Below are 23,075 nucleotides of genomic sequence, written 5' to 3' on the forward strand. Positions count from 1 at the left end.
ATTACATATATTGGTTCTACGAAAGTTTTAGATACTACGGTTTCAACTAGCTCAGGCAAAGTTGACAGATAAATGTTTCTTTTTAGGTAGCATTTTCTTTTGGTCGTTTAGTTCCTAAATGTTTCTATATATTTAAAAATATAAATTTCTAAGTTTTTATGTTTTAGCATTTTTGGTTAAGGCCCATAGAGAAAAAGAATTTAGGATGCATTGAATTTAAAAAGTGTTATTTTCATTAAAAGTCAACGTCACATGTATATCAGATGACTCGGCGATTCAAGTTGCTAGTCTTAATTCTGTCGATACATATTTCGGGGTTTGAGATCTCAAGAAATATTTCGGCTTTTGAGATTTCAAGACACATTTCGGGGTTTGAGATCTCAAGACATATTTCGGGTTTTGAAATCTCGAGATATATTTCGGTTTTTGATATCTCGATATATATGTCGGGGTTTTAGATCTCGATACACCAATCTTCTGATCTGTATATTTATACTTTGTTTCCTTCTCCTTTTTAGCTCACCTGGCATAGCCATGTGAGCTTATGCCATCACTTGGCGTCAGTCGTCGTCCGTCGTCCGTCGTCTGTCGTCGTCGTCTGTCGTCGTAAACTATTTCAAGAATCTTCTCCTCTGAAACTACCAGGCCAAATACTTCCAAATTTTAACTAAATGTTCCTTAGGGAATCTAGTTTATAAATTACATCCGAAGTTTTGATCTTTCAACAAACATGGTCGCCATTGCTAAAAATAGAACATAGGGGTCAAATGCAGTTTTTGGCTTATATCTCAAAAACGAAAGCATTTAGAGCAAATCTGACATGGGGTTAAAATGTTCATTAGGTCAAGATCTATCAGCCCTGAAATTTTCAGATGAATCAAACAACCCATTGTTGGGTTGCTGCCACTTAATTGGTAATTTTAAGGATTTTTTGCAGTTTTTGGTAATTATCTTGAATACTATTATAGATAAAGATAAACTGTAAACAGCAAAAATGATCAGCAAAGTTAGATCTACAAATAAGTTAATATGACCAAAATTGTCAATTGACCCCTTAAGGGGTTACTGTCCTTTAATGACAATTTTTCACAATTTGTTCATCATATTTGCTAACTTTAAAAAATCTTCTCCTCTAAAACTACTCAACCAAATTCAACTAAACTTAAACTGAATGATCAGTAGGGTGTATACAATAAAGTTTGTGTTTTATTTTCTATTTCGTTAAAAAACATGGCCATCATGGCAAAGAATCGAACACAGGGTAAAATACAGTTTTTGGCTTATATCTCAAAAACTCCAGCATTTAGAGCAAATAAGACAAGAAGTTAAAGTATTTATTAGGTCAAGGTCTACCTGTCTTGAAATTTTCAGCCGAATCGGGTAACTGGTTTTGCAGGTATAATGCCCCTGAATTGATGATTTTAAAGAAATTTTGCAGTTTTTGGTTATTATCTTGAATATTATTATAGATACAGATAAACTGGTAATATCAAAAATGTTAAGTAAAGTAAGATCTACAAATAAGTCTAGTTGACCAAAATTGTCAATTGACCCCTTAAGGAGTTATTGCCCTTTAAAGACTGTTTTCACAATTTGTTCATCATGTTGACTTACTTTAAAAAATCTTCTCCTTTGAAACTGCTGAATCAATTTCAGCCAAACTTAGGCTAAATGAGTTTCAGAGTATCTAGTATAAATTTTATATTTTATTTCCTTGTATGTCAAGAAACATAGCTTCTATTTAAAATAAAACATAGGAGAAAATGATTTTTTTTCTCTTTTGAAGAAAATAGGACGATTCAAAGAACATTTAAATAAATTGAAAAGCCAAAATAATCATTGATGAGAGATTTAACCAAAAAAATTAAGGTGAGCGATTCAGGCTCTTGAGAGCCTCTTGTTTGTTAACTCATTAGTGAGATTGGATTTGCGTGTTGAATGATTCATTCATTGTTAAACGATGCGTATCATTTCTACAAAAGAGTTTTTTTGTCAAATATTTTCTCTTGATTTATAAAGCCAATATATATGGATTTACGAGTTTTTGGTAAGCTTTTTAATTTATTTCCTAACAATCTACATAGTAAGTAAAACATATCTATGAAGATTTACTTGTCACGGTATGTTGATGTTTTGGCACTATATTTTATTCGTGACTACTTATTAATACGTTCAAGTACTCTAATATTCTAACAAAACGTATTCCGAAGATATAATCGATAAGGAACAAAAACAACAGAAACTTCATACCTGGGCTTGTCGATACCAAAGGGTAGTTGAAAACAAAAACCGTCTAGACATTTTTATATTTATTGTAAAACAATTAATCCTTATCGTGGAATAACTTTAGCTCCAGCTACTTACAAGTTGTACTGTGGTGTTCTTGACTGTCGGTTGCGGGAAAAGTTTGATGCATCGGACAGTATCCATGATGAGCAGAATGGTCCGAGAACACAATTAATTCGTAGTGCATTTCTTTTAGAACATAAATGAAAATAAAAAAAATCCCACCTGCGCTTTCTCAAAGAAACTTTTACAGTGTGTTGTACTACTTTTGGGACAAATTATATCAATTTTATAGAAAACTTCATCGCCTCTAACTCAAAATATGGACAATTTTATGTTTAGGGCGTCTTGAAATCTTTTGACAGCTTCCGAAGTGCTCATTTTCAACCTTTTTCAGCTGGACCAAATCACTACTTTCCTTTAAAATTCTGGACCCAAATTTTTTTACAGTGCAATTTCATCCCCCTACTTGCAATTTGAGGCAGTGAACATGGAGAAATAAATTTGGAAGGGGTATAAAAATTAATGGCAAGTAACCCACTGTCAACACTAGGGACTATAGACTGCTGCTTTTATTGACTTTAAAAAGGCATACGATACTATAAATAGAGCATTGTTATTTAATAGATTAGAGTTACTTGGTGTTAGTTCTAAAATGATAAAGGCATTACGATCTTTGTATAATAATGTTCAATCTTGTATTAAGTTGAATGGTATTTTATCTGACTGGTTCTCTGTTAATACTGGTTTGAAACAAGGGTGTATAATTTCACCATTATTGTTTAATTTTTTCATTAATGATTTAATTGATGAAGTCAAAATGTTAAATGTTGGTATTAGCATAGGTGAAGAAAAAGTGTGTATTATGTTATATGCAGACGATGTAGTTTTCTTAACAGAAAGTGAAAGTGAATTACAAATCATTTTGAATACTTTAGAATGTTGGTGTGATAGAAACATGATAAAGGTTAATCTAGAAAAATCAAAAGTTATGCATTTTAGAACACCTTCTGTGCCATGTACTAATTTTCCTTTTGTTTTTAATGGAAAATGTGTTGATAAAGTATCAAATTATACATATTTAGATTTATTATTAACCGAACATTTGAGTTATGAGGAGATGGCAAAAACAGTTGCCAAATCTGCCAGTAGGGCGTTAGGGTTACTAATAGCAAAATGTAAAGCTCATGGTGGTTTTCAATATGATGTATTTACAAAATTGTTCAATTCAATTGTATGGTCAGTGATTGACTATGGTGCCTCTATTTGGGGTACTAAAGAATTTTCATGTATAAACGCTGTAAAACATAAGGCTATGAGATTTTTTATGGGAGTGGGTAGATATACCCCTAACTTAGCACTTTATGGAGATATGGGATGGAAACCATGTATTGTTAACCTATAGCTGTACAATGTAACCTATGGAAGTGCAACCCGAGTATAAATCCCAATAACCGAAAATTATACCATAGCTATCCATGGTATAATTTTCACAATTATACCATGGTTTGGTGTATAAGGAATTCAAAAGAAAAAAAATGTCGAGACCTGGCCGCGGCCGCCTGAATTTTTTGATAGATACAACAAAGTTAGTGTGGGGCCACTAAGCTAAACTGCCCGCTTTGCACCAGCTGAAATAAATGATTGCTTAGGGTGGGAATCGAACCCACATACACCAACTCTGTTGTCCTATATTTTAAATGAATCAAGATTCGCTCCCAGAACAAACAAAAAAGGTTTAAAAATATGTTGATATTCGGTTATTAAATGGCAAACTTTCTATAGGTTCCATAGTACAGCTACATTTACATGAATCACATCTAACCGTTTTTTGGCAGGGCAAGTTTTTTGGAGATGGAGGCGACAGGGAGCACAGCACGCTCCTTTTGAAGAACTTTAAATATTATGAACAAATAATCTTTTAATTAGTACTTTCAAAAGTTTGCTTGCTTTACCCCCTCCCCCACTTTAAGGTCAAGGAACCGTAAAAGGGCTATGTCGCAGATTTTGCTAAAAATTTGCATATAACCTTGGCTCGTTGAACTACAACTGAAAATCGAAAAAATAATACATTTACCTCTTTTATTATCTGAAAAATTGCAGATTGATTTCTTTTATCAAACACTGCTGACATCTAGACTTTAAATGAGGCTACTCTATGTTGGCCGTTAAAATAAGATAGCGTTTGTCAAGTTTAACTCTAAACAGGAATTTATATATGTTAGATATACTTCCCAGCTCTAAATGAGCGATTTCTTTTTTTTTAATTATATCGTCCCATGTCAATGAATTTTATCGAGAACATTTTGAAATCCTATTTAATTAATGTACGCTATTGGCAAGAGAGGGTGGGACTCCGGGATCGGGTGTTTTAAGCTCGGGATTTCGAAATTGACTCTTTCGGGTTCCGGGAATTAATTTTTTTTCTTCGATTTTCGTGTTATAAAACCCGGCATTACGTGATTTCGTGTTTTTAAACCCGGGATTGCGGAATCAGGACCCCTCCTACTCCTACCTACCTCATGGACTTTTAGTTTAAAGTTAAAAGTGGAATAATTCATACAAACTCTCAGACAGATTCTTGTGAAATTAATTTCCTTAACATCATTAGTTAATATAAAAAAAATTAAAACATTTCGAGCATTTTGAAAATAAATAATAAAATTAAAAAACCTACCCTTTGCAATTCAATTGTATGTAAGTTTGGGATTGCAGCAATCTTCCAAAATATCAGAAATCTGTACTAGAAAGTTCTTGTGTCCTTATCCAGAACATCTTTAACAGTTTTTTTCATCACCAATGTAAACATGCATCCACCGCTGTCGAAAAATCTTTTCAAACTGAATACCCGCCGTTTCTGAAGCCCGTGCTAGTTTTAAAAAGTAGGCGGATCCTTAAGTGAAAGGTCCGAAAAGGGTTATTTTACAGATTCTTATTTAATAAATTTCGATGTAAACAAACAAAAATATGTGAAATACACAATTTTTAACAGCGAAGAATGCAATAGGTTAAAACAGATATTTCATATTTTTTGGACAGTTTTGTGGTGTTTCGTAAATTATACCATAGCTTTTGTTGAAACCCCTCGGCAACCTCACTCGACTTCGTCTCGTGAGGTTAATGCCGGGAGTTTCAACAAAAGCTATGGTATAATTTACGAAACACCACAAAACTGTCCAAAAGATATGAAATATCTATAACTTAAACAATGGTCTTCCATATTTAGGACATGGTCACGATCTAGTAAAATGTCTAATAGTAGACTTAATAAGAAAATTTTTCTTTGGAGTAATAATATCAGTTATAATAAAGTAAAAAATTGGAACTGTAGAGTGGATACAAAGTTTAAAGAACTTGATCTTAATCAGTATTGTAATATTGAATGTATTTTGAGCAAGTCTGTTATTAAAGATATTGAAAACAATCTATTTATTATGTACCAGAATAATTGGCATTTAAATTTACTAGCTAATGAAAGCAGTAAATTGCGTACTTACAGGTTATTTAAATCAAATTATTGTACAGAAAAATATTTAAGTATTACTATGCCCGGTAAATATAGAAGTGCATATGCTAAATTTAGAGCAGGTGTTGCTCCGATTAAAATTGAAACTGGCAGATATGAAGGTATAGATGTAAATGAAAGGTTCTGTTTCAATTGTAAGAAAAACAATTTGAATATAATTGAAGATGAAAAACATGTTTTATTAGAATGCCCAGAATATGCAGATCTGCGAACGATATTTTTTAACAGTGTATGTAATATAGAAAGTTGTTTTAGTAATTTAAGTAATGAAGAAAAGTTTTTATTTATGTTTTATGATGATAGAGTTTGTTATTTTACAGCCAAAATCTGCCATGAAGTACTTTTTAAGAGAAAGTGTATTTTATACTCGTAATAAGTTATTATAATGTTGACGTTTCTTTTCTTTTGTATAAGTGTTTTTAATAACATGGTGTTTTATGCTAAGATATATTGATATATGTAATAGATGTAATATAAATGTATTTTAATCTGTGTTTTTACAGTCTCTCATAACTCTTTTTAGAGTGGCTCTTTTATAAATTGTTAATATTAGATTGTGTTGTATATCAAATGTTTTAAAGAGGTGAGACTCTAATAAATTATTTGTTTGTTGTTTGTTTGTTCCTTAAATTTGTTAAGAAGCTATATGCCTGATTCATCTACGTACGTTTCAAGCAATATGCACCTTATAACACATTGACTTCTCCAAGGAATTATAATCAACATCGTGAAAACTGCACTAAACTATGGTTGCCTTCATGACTTTGTCGATTGCTTTTTAAAAAATGTGCAGCATATAGTATCAACAATCTTCTTCAATATAAAAGGGAAGATGTAGTAGTGTATGATTGCCAACTAGACAACTCTCCATAAGAGACGACCAAATAAAATTGAAGTTAACAACTACAGGTCACCGTACGACTTTCCACAATTAGCAAAGCTCATACCTCATAGTCAGCTATGAAAGGCCCCGAAATGACAAATGTAAAACAAAACTAACGGCATAAATTATGTACAAAAACTGAACGAAAAACAAGTAGGTGATTTGATCGGGAGTAATATAAAACTCAAATATACATCACTGGTTTCACATTGGGAGAGGAGTCTAGGAGGCCATATAATTTTACAACTGATTTCTTTTGAGTTTATTGTTTTAAAAAGGACAAGTCAACGTTTTGACAATGCCGAGTGGCCAATGTTAAACAAAATTAAACAAACATATTTATTTTCACATATTTAATAATAAAAAAAATGAATAAATATAAAACTTAAAAAATCATATAAACAAATTCAACAATGAAAATAACAATCAGGTAGATACCCTATAAAATGCCAGCTAGAAATATCGAGATCGAGATTGAGATAAAGTATAACACATCAAAATAACAAATGGCAAAGAAAGAAATTTTGCCAAAAAAAAAAAATTGAATACATATTTAGATACATGTAACAACGAATACTGTATATTGCACTAGAGGAATGTTGAACTCCAAATTGTAACAAATTTAGAAATGGAAAAAGACTGATGGAAATATTCAAAATGATGCTATACAATAGATATGAAACATTGATTGATAAAATGCAAGAATAGGTGTTCGCTTAGCAATTATGAATAAAATGATAACGATATGTATGCATAGATTGAATTAGTATTGAAAGTTCAATCGTAACAATGGCAAGAAAAACATTAGCACACTGAAATGGTTTTCGCATGTCAGTAACTTTTAGCCCCTCCTTCACCTTGGATTGGTCGAGAAAAGATATTAGATCAGACCGTCGTTCCGTGTTCCAAATGAATAACTCTATTCACGTGTATTTCCCGCCAAAACAGCTCTCTTTATTCCGGTCGCAAAGAATGCTTCAATCGATAAATGTCTTTATTTATTGCTTTAAACCAATCCTGCATCCTTAGCCATACTATAAAACATACTGTCATAGTTATCTAACAAGTTTGATGGTGTATCAAATTCACTTATATTTCCAGCATCCAGGACCATTATTCTAAAAGAAAAAAAGTATATATGACATATTTTGTTGATAAAATGATAGATATATATAATTTGTTGGGTAATTATATTTCCCAAAACGTTAGATTCAATTAATCCCTTTAATAATTCGACATTTTTATTTAAACATTAAAATGAATAATATACAACATATAATTATTCAGGTACTTTGTATACACATATCGAGATATATTAGGATTGCTATTTAGACAACTATCAATCATAGTCCAAATGACGTTGATTTAAGATACTATAAGACACAGTACGACCTTCAACAATGAGCAAAATCCAAATAGAATAGACAGCATTGAAAGGCCCCACCATGTAAACTAATATGTCGTTTGACTGTGTGGGATGTATAAATATGTAGCCACGTCCAGTCGGAAATGTCCCGTATAAGGTGGGTGTTCTGTGTACTGCATGATACAAAACCCTTAAAACAAATTTCTGCTGGTAGTACTGTCACCTATTGCAAAGCAGTATTTTTGTCCCTTATTTTTGATAAGCGGTCCAAATATTCATTCACATGTATATATATACTAGTAGATTAATCGTTAATTCGTTCTAATCCTAAATATGCATGAAATGCTTCCCACAGTACATTTATCAAGCAACACTCAATCAATCCTATTTAATAAATCCAGCTGTCTTTGTTTTTACTCTGTCAAACAGGACTTGGTGTTTCTGACAATATTTCACAATATGCGACAACTATTATCAATTATTACCTTGTGTAGTCCATGATTGTGTTGAGTCTGTGTGCTATTGTTAGGATGGTACAATCTGAAAACTCTGTTCTAATAGTATTCTGTATTAAATCGTCTGTTTCTAAATCTACAGCTGCCGTAGCCTCGTCTAGAACCAAGATTTTAGTCTTCCTCAACAGCGCCCTGGCAAGACACATTAGCTGTCTTTGTCCAACACTTAAAATAAAAAATATTTGATTTGAATGTTTTGTAATTTTACACTCATATTTTTTCGGCATATTATTGAATTTGAAAAGAATAGAAAGAAGTTCTGATTTTGTATCCTTTTGGTTCTTGGTTTTGATCTTGTGTTCATATGACATTGTTGATGAATCAATTAGTTAATCATTTAAACGTTCATAATCTATCTGATTTTTTTTCAAATTTCCATCTATCTTTTACATATTGCATTCAATTATGAGTCTATGAATATCTGATGTACGATTTATTTTCATTCAAAATTCACATTCAAACAAAATGTTGTTGGCATGTGGTAGAATATTTACCTAAAATTGTCTCCTCCTTCAGAACATTTATGGTCTAATCCTTCGTCCAAGCCATCAACAAATTTCTTTAGATGAGCATGTTCTAAAGACTTCCATATCTCTTCGTTACTGTACTCCTCAAATGGATCTAAATTCATTCTCATGGTGCCAGAAAACAAGACAGGATCCTACAAGGAAAATGTTTTCATTTGAATGAAAATAGTATCGCAAAAAACAATAAAGAGGTTAATAAAACTTTAAACATTTATAGTTTGTGTAGTAGTTTTATCTTATTTTTTCTTTAAAAGGTGGAAGGATTTTTTAAGCAGCGTTTTCTAACATTCTTATGTCATTTGAATCTATTTACTGTCAAAAGTGTATTTTACTGAATCAAAATGTACAAAAGAAGGTTTGAATATGTACCTGTGGTATAATAGTAATTTTAGATCTCAAATCATGAAGACCGATCGTTGATATATCAATTCCATCAATGATTATCTTCCCTTTAGCTTTCTCAAGGATTCTAAATAAAGCCATGGTTAATGATGACTTCCCTGCTCCAGTTCTGCCAACTATACCAATCTATAAAAACAAAAATAGAAATACATAAGCATCCTTTATAATATTTATTAATTTTCTGGTATAATATTGTATATGAGTTATGTAAAGAATCTCCATAAAACAAAATCATTTAGTTATTAACTAGAGACATATTGATGGTCACATGTATATTTGTTAAGGCGAATGAAATATATGTTTTATTTCTATTTTATTTATTTTCGGGTAGCTGTCTCATTGATGTATTTTCAAAGTCCAACCATATGCAAACCAAAAATTAAAGTAAATAGGCACAAATTACCTTTTCATTTGATTGTATTTTACATGTTATTCCCTTCAGCACCATGTCTAGGCCTTCTCTGTATCTTACGCCATAGTCTTGGAATTCTATGCATCCAATCTCTGGCCAGCTTGAACTAGGTTGCTTCTCTGGAATTTCCCATGCAGCCTACAATTAGTGTAAATGAACTCATTAAAGATTTTGTTGTTGAAGAGATTTTTAAGTGCAAGCCACAAATTGCTACGAATAGGATTGAAAAAAAACCAATAAATGAGTATAGGCGATGGGTTATATTTATTTTTCAAGTTGTTGTTTATCTTACTGATTTAAAAAATATGATAGCATTTATCTACGAGGATTATAATGCATACCTCAGTTGGGGTTTCTGTATATTCTTGAATCTTTTCGATCGACACTGTGTTATTCTCTAAATCAGATATTACTCTTACAACCCATTGCAAACATCCGGTTATCTGAAACAAAATTATATATTTTAAAGAAGTCAGAGAAAAAGATCAATATTGATTTGATGCATTAGCTCGTACTTAGTTTTTAAATGTTCCTTTGGTATTATACAGCTCTCTTTAACAAGGTTTTAGCAATTGCCAAAAATAATTCGCTACAGATTAGTCTTCTGCACTTTTTGATCCAATTTTTAGCATTGGAAATCATCTTGTATTCTATTGCGACGAGGAGAAGCTAATATCAGGTAATGAATACATATTGAATGTCAAAATTAAAATCAAAATTCACCGAGGACATATTACGAGTGAGAAAACACGTTTACACATTAAAGTTTAAGATAATGCAGCTATTGAATATCTGCTGCATAAAACTTATCCTTTTAACTTAACGTAAGAAATTGTATGTAACAAACTTTTCAAAAGATAAATAAGCATCTGTCTTTAGTGAAACCTACCTCTAAAGCATATGTAATAACAAGTCCAACTATTCCGGCAGACAGTGTAGCTTTCCCAAGCACAGCAAATATACACACAAACAATAAAATAAGTGCTCCCATAAACTGAAGTCGAATCGATAGCCATCTGTAAAAAGTAAAGTAATATTTAAGAAATATGTTTGTAATTGACTGATCATAAGAAGTCAATTTATTTTATAATTTCCTCTACCATTTCCTTAAGAGTTTTGATGATTCTTGGTTTTTGTTTATATAAATAAAGAGTATCAAACACAATTGAAATATAAAATAGGTTGTTAGGTCCTTACCGGCTTACAGCTCCTGCGGAATTCTGAGCTGTTTTATGTGCATCAATACGTTCTGCTGATTCAGCAATGAATCTTCCTTGTTGATTATAGGCTCTGATGGTTGATGTTCCAGAAATAGTTTCAGCAAATTGGGAGTAAATAGGAGAATTTGCAGATGTTTCAAAACGTCGCAGCTGTGTTGAAGTTACTGTATAGAATCTCTACAAAATTTTGAAAAAAATAAACATGATAATTGATATCTTATAGTGGTTCTTTCTATATTATAATTTTACACCTCTACATCAAGTTAGTATGATGGTTGGAGCGTGTTAAAACGTTTAAGCCTGTTGCATTTGTTTTCACCTGTCCTAAGTCCGGAACCTATTGTTCTGTGTTAGTTGTTTGTTTTAGTGGTTCATATGTGGTTCTCGTTTTTCTTTTATATATATATATATATAGAGGAGATCGTTGGTTTTCCTGTTTGAATGGGGTTTAAACTAATAATTTTTTATGCCGTTGATATTTTGGTGTTCGGTGTGAGCCACGGCCCTGTGTTAAAGACCGTACTTTGACATATAATTGTTTACTCTTATGAATTTTGAATTGGATGGAGAGTTGTCTCATTGCCACTCATATCAACATCTTCTTATATCTCTATACATAAACTTTATTCAACCGACTCCTTTTACAGTGAAACTTAAAATGGAAGACCAGAATGCTATATTAAAGTGCACCTTAAAATTTGTCCCCACCAAAACGTATAAAATATTTAAAGCGACATCTCTCAAGGATTAGAAATAGCAGTTAATGATAATTTACCTGTAGAATGAAGTAAAGGATTGTTATTGGTAAAAGAACGCAGAGAAACTGTGGTGTTCCAAAACATATTATCACGGAATTACAGATGACTACAGCAGCGCTGATAATACAGTCTTTGAATTGGTAGATGATTTCGTTATCTATTCTGGCAACATCGTTAGAAAAGCGATTCACTATTCTGCCTACTGGTGTTGTGTCGAAAAAGGTCATTGGTGAACGTAGAATGTTTCTCAGAAGATTTTTATGAAGTTTTCTTGATGCATTCATTCTTGCAGTACTGACACCATATCCAACTAGTAGTAAAACAAAACCTGAAGAAAAAGTTACAAATCTATGTTAAAGCCGAATTTAATGTAAATTATTTTATAACTTACCTATTAAAACATTAATATTCAAAAATGAGGAATTCTTAAAAGGAGCTTCGAAAAAGGGAGTATGGGTTTTGGAAAATAATAAATGAAACTTTTATTACCTTGTAATGCTCCGATTCCAGCATAGACACCAAGACGCATATTTCTCTGTGTTGTATCAACAGTCCCATTGATGTGAGTTGTGTTGTCACTCGTCCATTGGCTAATCCACACATCAGAAGACCGACTAAGTATTTCAAATGCTATATTGAATATAACGATAAAAACACTAAGTGGAACACCTATGGCACTCATGTAGAACGACATCACTGCACTTCTAGCCTGAAAATCGTTAAAAAAATGATATATATTTGCTTTCGTTAGTTTATAGATATAAAATTTTATTGCGTACACACTGATTTCCATATTCAATTCTAACCGGAAAGAAAACAAACTAACTGGAATATTCTAGAAAAAGAAGAGAGTGATAAGATACCAAAAAGGACAACACTTTGTTCAGAACAGATGAAAGATTATTTACAGGAAATAAGTAATTGATATACTATTATATTCGAACTATCTTTTTGGAATATGTGCATTATCAATATAACCAATATTTTTTGGTTAATGATTTCTTGTATACATTCACAATAAAAGTAGATATTTGAATTTTATTACCTTTCCAGATTCATTGGATTCTTCATCAATAATGTTATCCACGGTTTTATTATCCGTTTCTTTAATGTCATCCTTTGTTTTCACAGTGTTGTAATTTTCATCTTTTGTTTCAGATAAATCAGAAGTCTCGTCCCTCTCTGTTTCTTCCTTGTCACTTCCTTTGTTAATCATATAGTTGTCAAGAAATTCGGCAAATGCTCCTTTATGGCCAATCAATTCTTTAAAGGTTCCCATTTCCCCGATTTTACCATCTACCATTGTTATGATCATGTCTGTCTTTGGCAAAAAACTAACACCATTTGTTACCAAAATTCTTGTCTGCAAAACATTAAAATAAAAAACCGATAAGATAAACAAAACACATTTTGTTTCTGTTCTTTATATTTTATTTCAAAGATTCACTTGATGTGATAAGTTGAATGTTCTATTCGTTATTGCTTGGATGTGCATTGTCTGAAATCTATATCAACTCTTAGTCCTTTAGATATATACTATAGACATCTTTATTTTACTTAAGTTGATTGGTTAAGTTTATTTGAAAAAAGGATCGCATAAGAATAACAGAGCAGATTCCTTATTCAAAACAAAGAATAAAAAAGAAAATCGCCAAAAATAAAACTAAAGGTACATTAGATGGTAAACATCTCTCAGCACTAGAGTAATTATATAAAACGTATAATTACCTTCTTTCCTAGTTTTCCTTTCTTGTCAAGTACTTCATCAAATATATGTTTGCCAACGTGAGCGTCTACAGCACTAAGGGGATCATCAAGTAGATAAATATCTGCATCCTGATACAATGCCCGGGCTAAACTTACTCTCTGTTTTTGTCCACCACTTAGATTAATGCCCTAATAAATAGAAAAAAATACATATGATATATAATATATGTCATAATAAATATTATTCTAATATATGAAGAAGTAATTGTTTTCAATTTGTTGAAAATGTGTTTTTGAATTACATTGTATTACATTATTTTGTCTTTCAATAATAATGAAATTGATAGTTTTATTTAACATTTTGATCGGAAACATACGCAGTTTTTATTGAATATGCACTCCAGATTCAAGTGTTCTTTTGAAAATCAACAATTACAAAATACAAGTTATACGAACCTTTTCGCCTATTTCTGTCTGATCACCACCAGATAACATATCCAAATCAGTACGAAGTGCTGTAGCATTAATGATATCGTTGTATTCTCTTTTATTCATGCCTTTTCCAAACAAAATGTTGTTCTGTAGTGTTGCGTTTCTTATCCAGGCTTGTTGAGAAACATAAGCCACTGTTCCCTATGATAAGAAATAAAATGTTAGAAGGAAATACACACGGTAAATGTTGCAAGCACAAAGAATTAACGTACAATCTTTGAAAAAAAATAATAAATCATTATAAAATAAATTTTATCAGATTTTTCTTTAAAAGTTCACGGACTACGAATTAGAAATATTTAAATAACAAACCTTCAAATTGACTTTTCCAGACATTGATTCCATTTCTCCTAAAATAGCAGACAACATGGACGACTTTCCTGATCCAACAGACCCAACAATGGCAACAAATGATCCTTCGGGTATGTGGACATTGATACTGAAAATCAAAACATACGAACATTATAATGTATGAACGAAAGTGAAGAGCAAGGCTTGTATGTATTAAAGTGATTTCATTTTTTCTTAATCAGATGTAGCGACATAAAGTTTTTTAAATTCTTTTAAAATATCTGAATTTAAAACAAAGAATCTTACTTATTATATTTCATAAATATTTGCACTGCAGTGTTAAATACAAGAAAATATGATTATTTTAATTTGTCGATACTTGTATATTCAGTACTATTTAGCAACGAAGTGTCGCTTCTTTCACAAATATGTGCAAATTAATTGAATATTTACAACTTACTCTTTTAACATAAAGTCATCTTCTTTATTCCATGCAAATGTACCACTGTCAACTGTGACTGCATTTTCTACAGGGATAATATAACATTTTTATTAATTGTCTTGATTAACGAATTTCAATATTGTGTTTTTATTTCATTTCAGATATTAAAAGGAATTGGAACAATTAACAAGTAGATTATCAAAAACAGAAAAGAAGTTCATTGATATAAATGAAAGATGCGAGGGGAATTCATTATTGTAAAGGTAAAAAAACAATGTTGAGATTACACATGAAATTAAACCTTTTAATCTATTTTCATACGTATATAAATGTAGATGAAATAAAATATTATATTTCATAATAATTTATATTTCATAATAATCTTACTATTGTCAAAGTTTCTTGTCACAGCTTCTTCATTTAGTTCTTCCTTGTTCAAAAATGTTTGGATTCTTTTCAATGCAACATTGGCCTAAAATTAATAACGTTCTATGTTTAATATAACATTTTATAAGATTCTTTACACCTTAATCTCTAAATTTCAAAAAACTAAATTGTAATATGAGTTCTCAAAACTTATCATAAAAATCCTGCTTTGAAAGCATTGCAGTCATTTTGTTCTATTCGTCATCTCAAATGAAATTGTCTATGTCATTATAAACTACGAAATGATATTCTTATTTGCAAGATTAGATTGGATTAGTGTATCCAAACTAAAATAACAAGTTCTTAAATTCAGTGTTTTGTACAATAATAATTTCCAAATTAGATTTTCATAGTATACGTAAGTAAATCTGATGGATTCATAATCATAATCATCTTTAACAATTCATTATATTCAAACTTTATATTTTGAAATGTCCTGTGAATTGATATAAAGTAATTACCTGTACGTAGTGATTCACGATGTGAGGCAATGCATTCAAATTCCAGCTAAGCATTCCAAATAATGACATCGCCACAAAAGCCTTTTCAGCAGTCAGCACATTCTCAGGGTCGATCAAAACAAACATGGCAAATGTCCCCAATGAAACCTAATAAAATGCAGAAAAAAATTAATTCAAAGGTCATCTGCTATACGGTAATTAAAATTACTTTCAATACTAATCTTAAAAAATTGACAAACATTTCTAAATATCTTTTGATTTTTTTTTCGATTTTATTTCAAATTGAACGTGAAGCTTACCAAAAACGGCGTCAAGCACCATGCCAAATGCATACAGGTACCAACAAGTGCTTGGTTTCTGATGACACCCATTTCTTTGTCACGGATGGTTGATATTTGTTTCTCAAACGAATCTTCCCAGGCATAGAGTTTCAATACCTACAAGAAAAAAATATAGCAATTAACCGCAATGATTATTGTAGACAGTCGTACTTTTGTTATACTATGGTTAATTTAATAGAAACATTTTTTTTTACTCGATTCCCGGGCATACAGTTTCAATACCTATAAGGAAACAATCTAGGAATTTACCGAAATGGTAAGGTATAGTCTATCTCTGGTTAGTTTAACAGGATCATTATATATGAAAAGAATCTTTATCTAAACCTTTCAATTTTGTTTATTATATAAAACATCATATATTTTACTTGCATAACGTAGGTCGAATGCATGCCGAAATAAAAAAAGAAGAAAACCCACCTTAATGCCATTCAAAACTTCATTCATCATTTTAACTCTGTTGTCTTTCAAATCCATAACCTCTAACTGAAAAAGATTAAACATAGTTCAAAATTAATTTGATCATTACAATATTATGATTTTAATTTGTCTTTGTAAATTTTTTTGCCAAATGGATTAACACATTATGAGATATTTATTTAACTTGAACTTATATCATGAAATAAATAAAACATTGTTGATTAAGAATGAAACAAAATATTAGAAACTATTTTACTTACATGTAAATCTTTTCCTTTTTTAACCAAATATGAGTTGAATGGAATGAGAACAACTACGATGCCAAGTCCAATGAAAGCAGAGACTCCAAGTGTCTGCCAAAGTAAGAACAACGTGGAACAGAACATGAACGGTATAGTCCAGAGGTAATTTATATTATGGAAACAAGTTGAAATTCTACCAGCATCTACAGACAGTAGATTGACTATCTCTCCTGATGTTGAAGACTTCTTTGCTGAGTTGGAAAGTCTAAGGGTCTGAAAAAGAACACACATTGAAGAATATTTTGTTATGTGCATGACAGCAATCAATAGCTAATTTAATTCCTTTCACTTAAAACCGTTCTCATATTATCTTTATTATCTCCTTGAATATCAATAAAAAAAAATGTCAGATAAATATGGCTTTGATCCCTATAAATGACATATAGTAAATTTACCTTTTTGTATATGACTGATGAAATTGCTATCCACATACGCCTTTCACCGCTACAATTTCTTAGTCCTTGTTGAGTTTCAAAAATAGTTTTGCCAATCGTGAGTCCAAACATCAACATAGCGTACATATATCCTCCCCACATGACATTGGTATGATCTTCAGTGAACTGGATTAATGATCTGCAAAATGCATAAAAAAAATTGAAATATAGATTAAATTATCATAGGTAATTGGTTTCTAACCGTAAATAAAATTTAACAAAAGATATCTGCTTTACAGATTATACAGAAATTTATGTTACTGGTATGTGAAAAAAAACTGTAAAGCTAACTACAGCTACTGAAAAGATTCACAATTGATTAAAAATTGACAATTTTCTGAGAAAATTAATATAAAAGTAATTAGGATATACGTTTTGTCTATCTCTCATACATACCTGAGGACAAAAGGTGTGAGCAATCCAAAAATACTTGATAGTAAATTAAGCATAGCAGCACCTAGTACATATGGTCCAAACGCCTTTAATAAACATTTAACAAGTCGTGGCTGTTGTTTTGATTCTTCGTTGATTTTGTCTGTTGTTTTTGTTGTTGAAGGAACACAACTTCTACAAAATTAATGAAAAAAATTTATTGGGAAATAAGATTTTATGCATCAGAACTGTCTATTAAAAACTATTGTCGATTCATAACAATTTCAATAATTTCTCAAAGGTTTTCAAAGGGAAAGGGGATAAACAACGCACCTTTTGATATTGTCAACTTCCTGATTCCAGTATTTTTCAAATCTTGGTACAACACATGCTGACGTCTCCTCTTCACTCAATGGAAATAAATCTTTTTTGTCTAATTTTTGTCTGTATCCTTTCATGACAAGTCTGTAGGTAAAAAAAAATGTTTGATTAATTACATCTAAAAAATAAACTGCATTTATATTCAATGCGACAACATGAAATAAAATGTTTACATCTTCATCTGTATTTTACCATATAGATTTTAACGCACAAGCCAACGACAAACCGCACCCTACCCGAACACATTATGCAAATTATGATTCAAAAAGTACGTGCTCTTATAATTGTCGAATATTTTGCCAAACCACAAAAATAATCAATACACATTGATGCATTTTTCTGAACTTCTGACATATTTTGAATAATTTTATGTACAAGTCAACTAGGTTCAAATACACTTACTTTGTGCAATATCCAAAAGTAAGCTTGGAAAATAAAGATTCGCCGCTTACTGAAGTCGATTCCTATAAAATAAATAAATAAATTCATCAAAATACTTGTTGTAAACGATATTGCATGATTGTTACATAAATTAAGAAATATATACTCTAGATAGAATTGTGATTTTTTTTCTTTTTATGCGAGATTTTTCAAGAATGAAAATCCAGAGAATTCAAGAATAAAGAATATGAGTACTCGCCATGGAAGTTTAAAATATTTAAGAAGAAATTATTTTCAGCTTACCTCTTCTAATTTGGATTTCTGTTCTTTCGGTGTCGAACGATGAAGGTGTGTTTGCGTCAGTATCGTTAGTATCAATAGCATATATAATGCCAATAAAACGCCATTCATAGTTGCATTTGTGATGTATTTCTGAAAAATATAATTTTATATTAAAATCATCCTCACATTTTCATCATATATTTGAATTTACCAAAAATCATGTATCTATCTAAACAATAATGCAAGTTATGATTAAAAATTATCTCTGGTTAGCTTTGCAATAATTTTTTTCTAAATCGTTTTTAGAAAACTGTCACAATGTGAATTATTTACAACCTACCATCTCGAGTTGAACAATAACTGATGTAAAAGTTCCAATAACGGCGCCATTTTCTCCAATCATTTCCTGGATGGTCTTCATCAGGTGATATGTTGTTAGAAGAACAATCAGTCCAGTGAGGATCTGAAAACGGAATAAAAAAAGAGGTTGATATTTTTTAACGATTTTCATTTGCTTTTTTTTTTAAAGCATATTTCAAAAATTGTTTTCATAGCATATGGGTTGCAATTGAATTTTAATTTTTGAAGAGGCGAAAAATTATTGCGTAATAGAACAAAAAAAAACATGATCAGATAGTCATACTACAGTTTTACTTAATTTTTATTACAAAACAAAGACTTACAATTCTAAAATTGACTAATCTCTTAGAACATTTTTGGTCCTTCTTTCTACTTGTAATCTGGAAAAAGCATAAAGGAACACCCATCATCAGAATTGCCCATGTATTCCACTGACATGCTGTCTTTTGTATATTCTCTGTCAGTTCTGTATTTGTCGTATTTAAAGTCTCCGGTAACGCCTGAATGGTAAATGCAAATTTGTAATAGATAAACACGATATAATGAATGAAAGATATGCTTAACATAGAAAACTATCCGCAAATTTAAGCAGTTTTGATTCATGGATTAAATTTAATCTTAAAAATTGTTCAGATGTAAGCAATAGTAAATGAACACATTTAAATAAAACATAAAAAAAACAGGAGAGCTTTAACAGAAATTTCAATAAATAGAAATGGTTAACTTAAAGATAAACTTTTTTTTCTTCTTAAAAAATACTTTGAATAATAAATATTATAAAATTCTAGTGATTTAGTTATCTTTAATTTTTAACAATTTGAAGTTATTTGTTGCATTCGTTTCTCGATTTACCAGTAAACCCACCAGAAATGATCTGTTACAATAGATTGAGTCTTCCATGTTTAAAAGATGTACAAGTCTTGATTGCTAGTTTGTTATATGCCATGGCTAGACTTTATCAGCTTTTATATAGGCTGAGGAGTATAACAATAGAAATTCAAAATAAACCATAAATTCCCCTTTTCCAACCGACTGACCATGTGGGAGATACTTAAATGTATACGCGGCTATTTACATTGATCTGTTTACATTGGTGACCCGTTCATACCATTTAATATTATCGATTATTGTTAAAGTATAATATGGATTCTCCATATATTAATAGACTATGCTTACATTTTGAACTTTACAATAATCTTATTGTTGAGTTATGTCTGTGTGACGTCAGTAACATGTAATGAAATCAGAGAGAATACCCGTTAAGTTTAGATTTGGTTCAATGAAGACTGATTTCGTTAATATATTAAATCTACATGGTCATCAAAGGTATTTGCTTATTTGTGTCGTTTTATTCATTGTATTCAAACGTTATTCTAGTATGATTCAACGACATAACTAAACTAATTCTTTTGGATTAATGTTCGTACTAGCCGGTAGGTTTAAAAAAAAAAAGAGGGGGAGGGGACTATTTACTTCGATGTTACATAAATAAAAAAAAAAGAGAGAAAAACAATAAAATTGTGAGGTCAAAATTAGAGACTGGTTAATGTCGGAGAACTGTCCATATCATACTACTCTATTTCGCCACGGATCACAAGTTATGAATGAATTCATAGATAACTTGAACACCAAATACATATTTCGTTAAATCTTAAAAGTTTCGATGGAGTTTTCATAATTTTTTTTAAAGATACTTGATTTTGGGCCTTTTCTTAAAAAAAAATTCGATTTCTTGACCAATTTATCAAAATTTTATAAAAAAAAGAAAAGTCGTTCACACTCTTCACAAATATTTGCAACCACTCTTTGGAAAATTTTAGATGCAAGAAAAAAAATAATGCTCTAATATTACAGGCCGTCATTCTACCCGTAGGATTAAGATCTATTGTTTATTTTTATTCTCTCCATGACTAATAAATTACGTGTTTTACTTCAACGCCTGGCAAATATTGATAATAAGAATAATTATATCGTGTCGAGAGTGAAGCAGACACAGGACTTCGATGCATCTGATCTTTTCTCGACAAAAAAGTAGATCTTTGCTTTATTTCAATTGTTTAAATAAACACTGGACTCATCAAGATAAAGTATATAATCTTATGTATATTTTACTTACACATACATGCCTTAACAAGGCAAATTATCTTTCTGAATATATAATAGTTCATTGGTTCTATGAACCCCAGAAAATGTATCATGCTGTTACGTTGTGAATAAAATATCAAACAAGTTATCAGTAAAAGTATATATATTCAAATGAGTGTGAAAACAGAAAGAGTGATATTTGGTTGGTCGTTTTGCAAGATTTTCTTTTCTTCAATCTACCAGATTCCCTACAAAATTTACACCAATATCAACAAGTCATTGTTACTCAACCTTGTTTGGCTTAATTGAAATAAGTTATAATAAGTTAACCTTTAACTTGATTCAAATTCCCAATTCATGTAAACATGTTAGAAAATAACCGTTTGAGGACACAAAATAGCAATAATTTTATATATACATACTAATTAAAAGTACTGGTTTTAAAAAAGAAAAAGGTCGGTTTTACATATGGCTTTTAGTTTAAGGATTTGAGGTTAACAAAAGTATTTCTCCGACTTTTTAAGACGTCTTTACACTAAATCCATTGGATGTTGGATGTGTACTAATTTATAATTTAGTCTTAGACATCTGATTTGTTTTGTTATATAAGTTGATATTGGCTTTGAACTTGCTTTCAGTAAATGCGAATACTCTCAGATCTGTACTAAGTGTCTTTTTGTTGATGTTATAGAAGTATCCGGTCGCGTCAACTCTGTGTAGTACTTATATGTGTATTTATCTGATGAGACAAGCTTTTTCAACTGATTTTTATAGTTTGGTAATCGTATGTTGTACTGTTACATCCAAGGAAAGGCAAGAGTTGTGAACGCACTGACTTGTTCAACCCCGCCATATTCTAAAATGAAGTGTCTGTCTTAAGTCAGGAGCCTGTAATTCAGTAGTTGTCATTTGTTTCAGTGCAAGATGTTTGTTTTTCGTTCATTTTTGTATATTGATTAGACCGTTAGTTTTTTCGTTTGAATTGTTTTACATTGTCGGTTAGGGGCCATTTATAGCTGACTATGCGGTATGGGCTTTACTCATTGTTGAAGGCAGTACGGTGACAAGTAGTTGTTAATTTCTGTGTCTTTTGGTCTTTTGAGGAGACTTGTCTCATTGGCAATCATACCACATATGTAGCAAATATATAACATTTTTTTTTGTCGGAAAATTGGCAAGTAAGGTTATAAAAAAGGAAAGTTACACTTGATAAAGTTGAGTCCGAAGTGGTTTTCCAGCATTTTCTTCATCAGAAACGCCCATACTACAAAAATTTAGCGACAAAGATGAATGACTACCAAAACACGTGGAGAGCTATATGATTAAATAAATTTTGTTATTTTTGTTATACATGTTTATTAGCCGATTGTCAGCTTTCCAATCTGGACCACTTTTAGTTCATACATATGAGCGAGACATGACTTAAAGGACTCCCAGTACGTAAGTTACATGACATTGCTTGTGTGCAATTAGAACAGCTGACTGGGTGCTGGCTGCAAACGTAAGACAAGATAAAAAAAATAATCTTTTGAATTCGAAAATAGAAAAGTACTATAAAGCTAACAAATGAGACTTCTGGTTTTCATACTATATCAGTATTCATAGATTTGAATAAAGGCAACAGTAGTATACTGCTGTTGATTTTTTCTCATATAGATGCATCTTATTTGCTGTCATATTTTAGTTCATTCTTACATTTCTTTCTAAACTTTCATTGGTGTGGAGAATAGCTGCTTATATGGAAGGTTCTTGAAGAAGTGATATTAAGGGTAAATTCACATCACTCTAATCAATAGTTTAACAGACGCCTTTGTTGTAACAAAAAAAAATGCGTCATAGATGACCTTCGATTTGTTCGAATGGCATTGTCCACACATTGTTCTAAATATGTTATGTCAAACTTTTACACCTAGTCATGTTGTATGGTTTAAGATTTTCATTAACCGATTGTTTAATATTTATCAAAAGGATAAGATAAGAATAACTTACCAATTGCGATTAAATGA

General features: G+C 30.8%; 1 protein-coding gene across 2 annotated transcripts; it reads right to left on the reverse strand.

The window, feature by feature from the left end:
* Positions 1 to 7,140: 7,140 nt before the first annotated feature.
* Positions 7,141 to 20,017, reverse strand: LOC134725884 (multidrug resistance-associated protein 1-like). Of its 2 annotated transcripts, none has more exons than XM_063590144.1 (28): positions 19,849 to 20,017; positions 19,308 to 19,484; positions 18,965 to 19,087; positions 18,646 to 18,774; positions 18,364 to 18,425; positions 17,914 to 18,045; positions 17,605 to 17,775; positions 17,170 to 17,347; positions 16,733 to 16,987; positions 16,473 to 16,538; positions 16,014 to 16,151; positions 15,715 to 15,861; positions 15,215 to 15,299; positions 14,846 to 14,912; positions 14,407 to 14,533; positions 14,059 to 14,235; positions 13,624 to 13,791; positions 12,941 to 13,258; positions 12,385 to 12,604; positions 11,913 to 12,223; positions 11,115 to 11,314; positions 10,807 to 10,933; positions 10,259 to 10,360; positions 9,909 to 10,055; positions 9,473 to 9,631; positions 9,071 to 9,237; positions 8,547 to 8,741; positions 7,141 to 7,813 (listed from the first exon to the last, which is right to left on the reverse strand). In XM_063590144.1, the coding sequence occupies exons 1-28, from the start codon at positions 19,882 to 19,884 to the stop codon at positions 7,702 to 7,704; spliced, it is 4,296 nt and encodes a 1,431-aa protein (XP_063446214.1). In that variant the 5' UTR covers positions 19,885 to 20,017; the 3' UTR covers positions 7,141 to 7,701. The 2 variants fall into 2 exon arrangements, with proteins under 2 accessions (XP_063446214.1, XP_063446215.1); XM_063590145.1 differs by having other exon boundaries at positions 16,473 to 16,534; positions 16,729 to 16,987.
* Positions 20,018 to 23,075: the final 3,058 nt, after the last annotated feature.

The sequence above is a fragment of the Mytilus trossulus genome, chromosome 7 (assembly GCF_036588685.1).
Source record: "Mytilus trossulus isolate FHL-02 chromosome 7, PNRI_Mtr1.1.1.hap1, whole genome shotgun sequence".
Classification (NCBI taxonomy): domain Eukaryota; kingdom Metazoa; phylum Mollusca; class Bivalvia; order Mytilida; family Mytilidae; genus Mytilus; species Mytilus trossulus.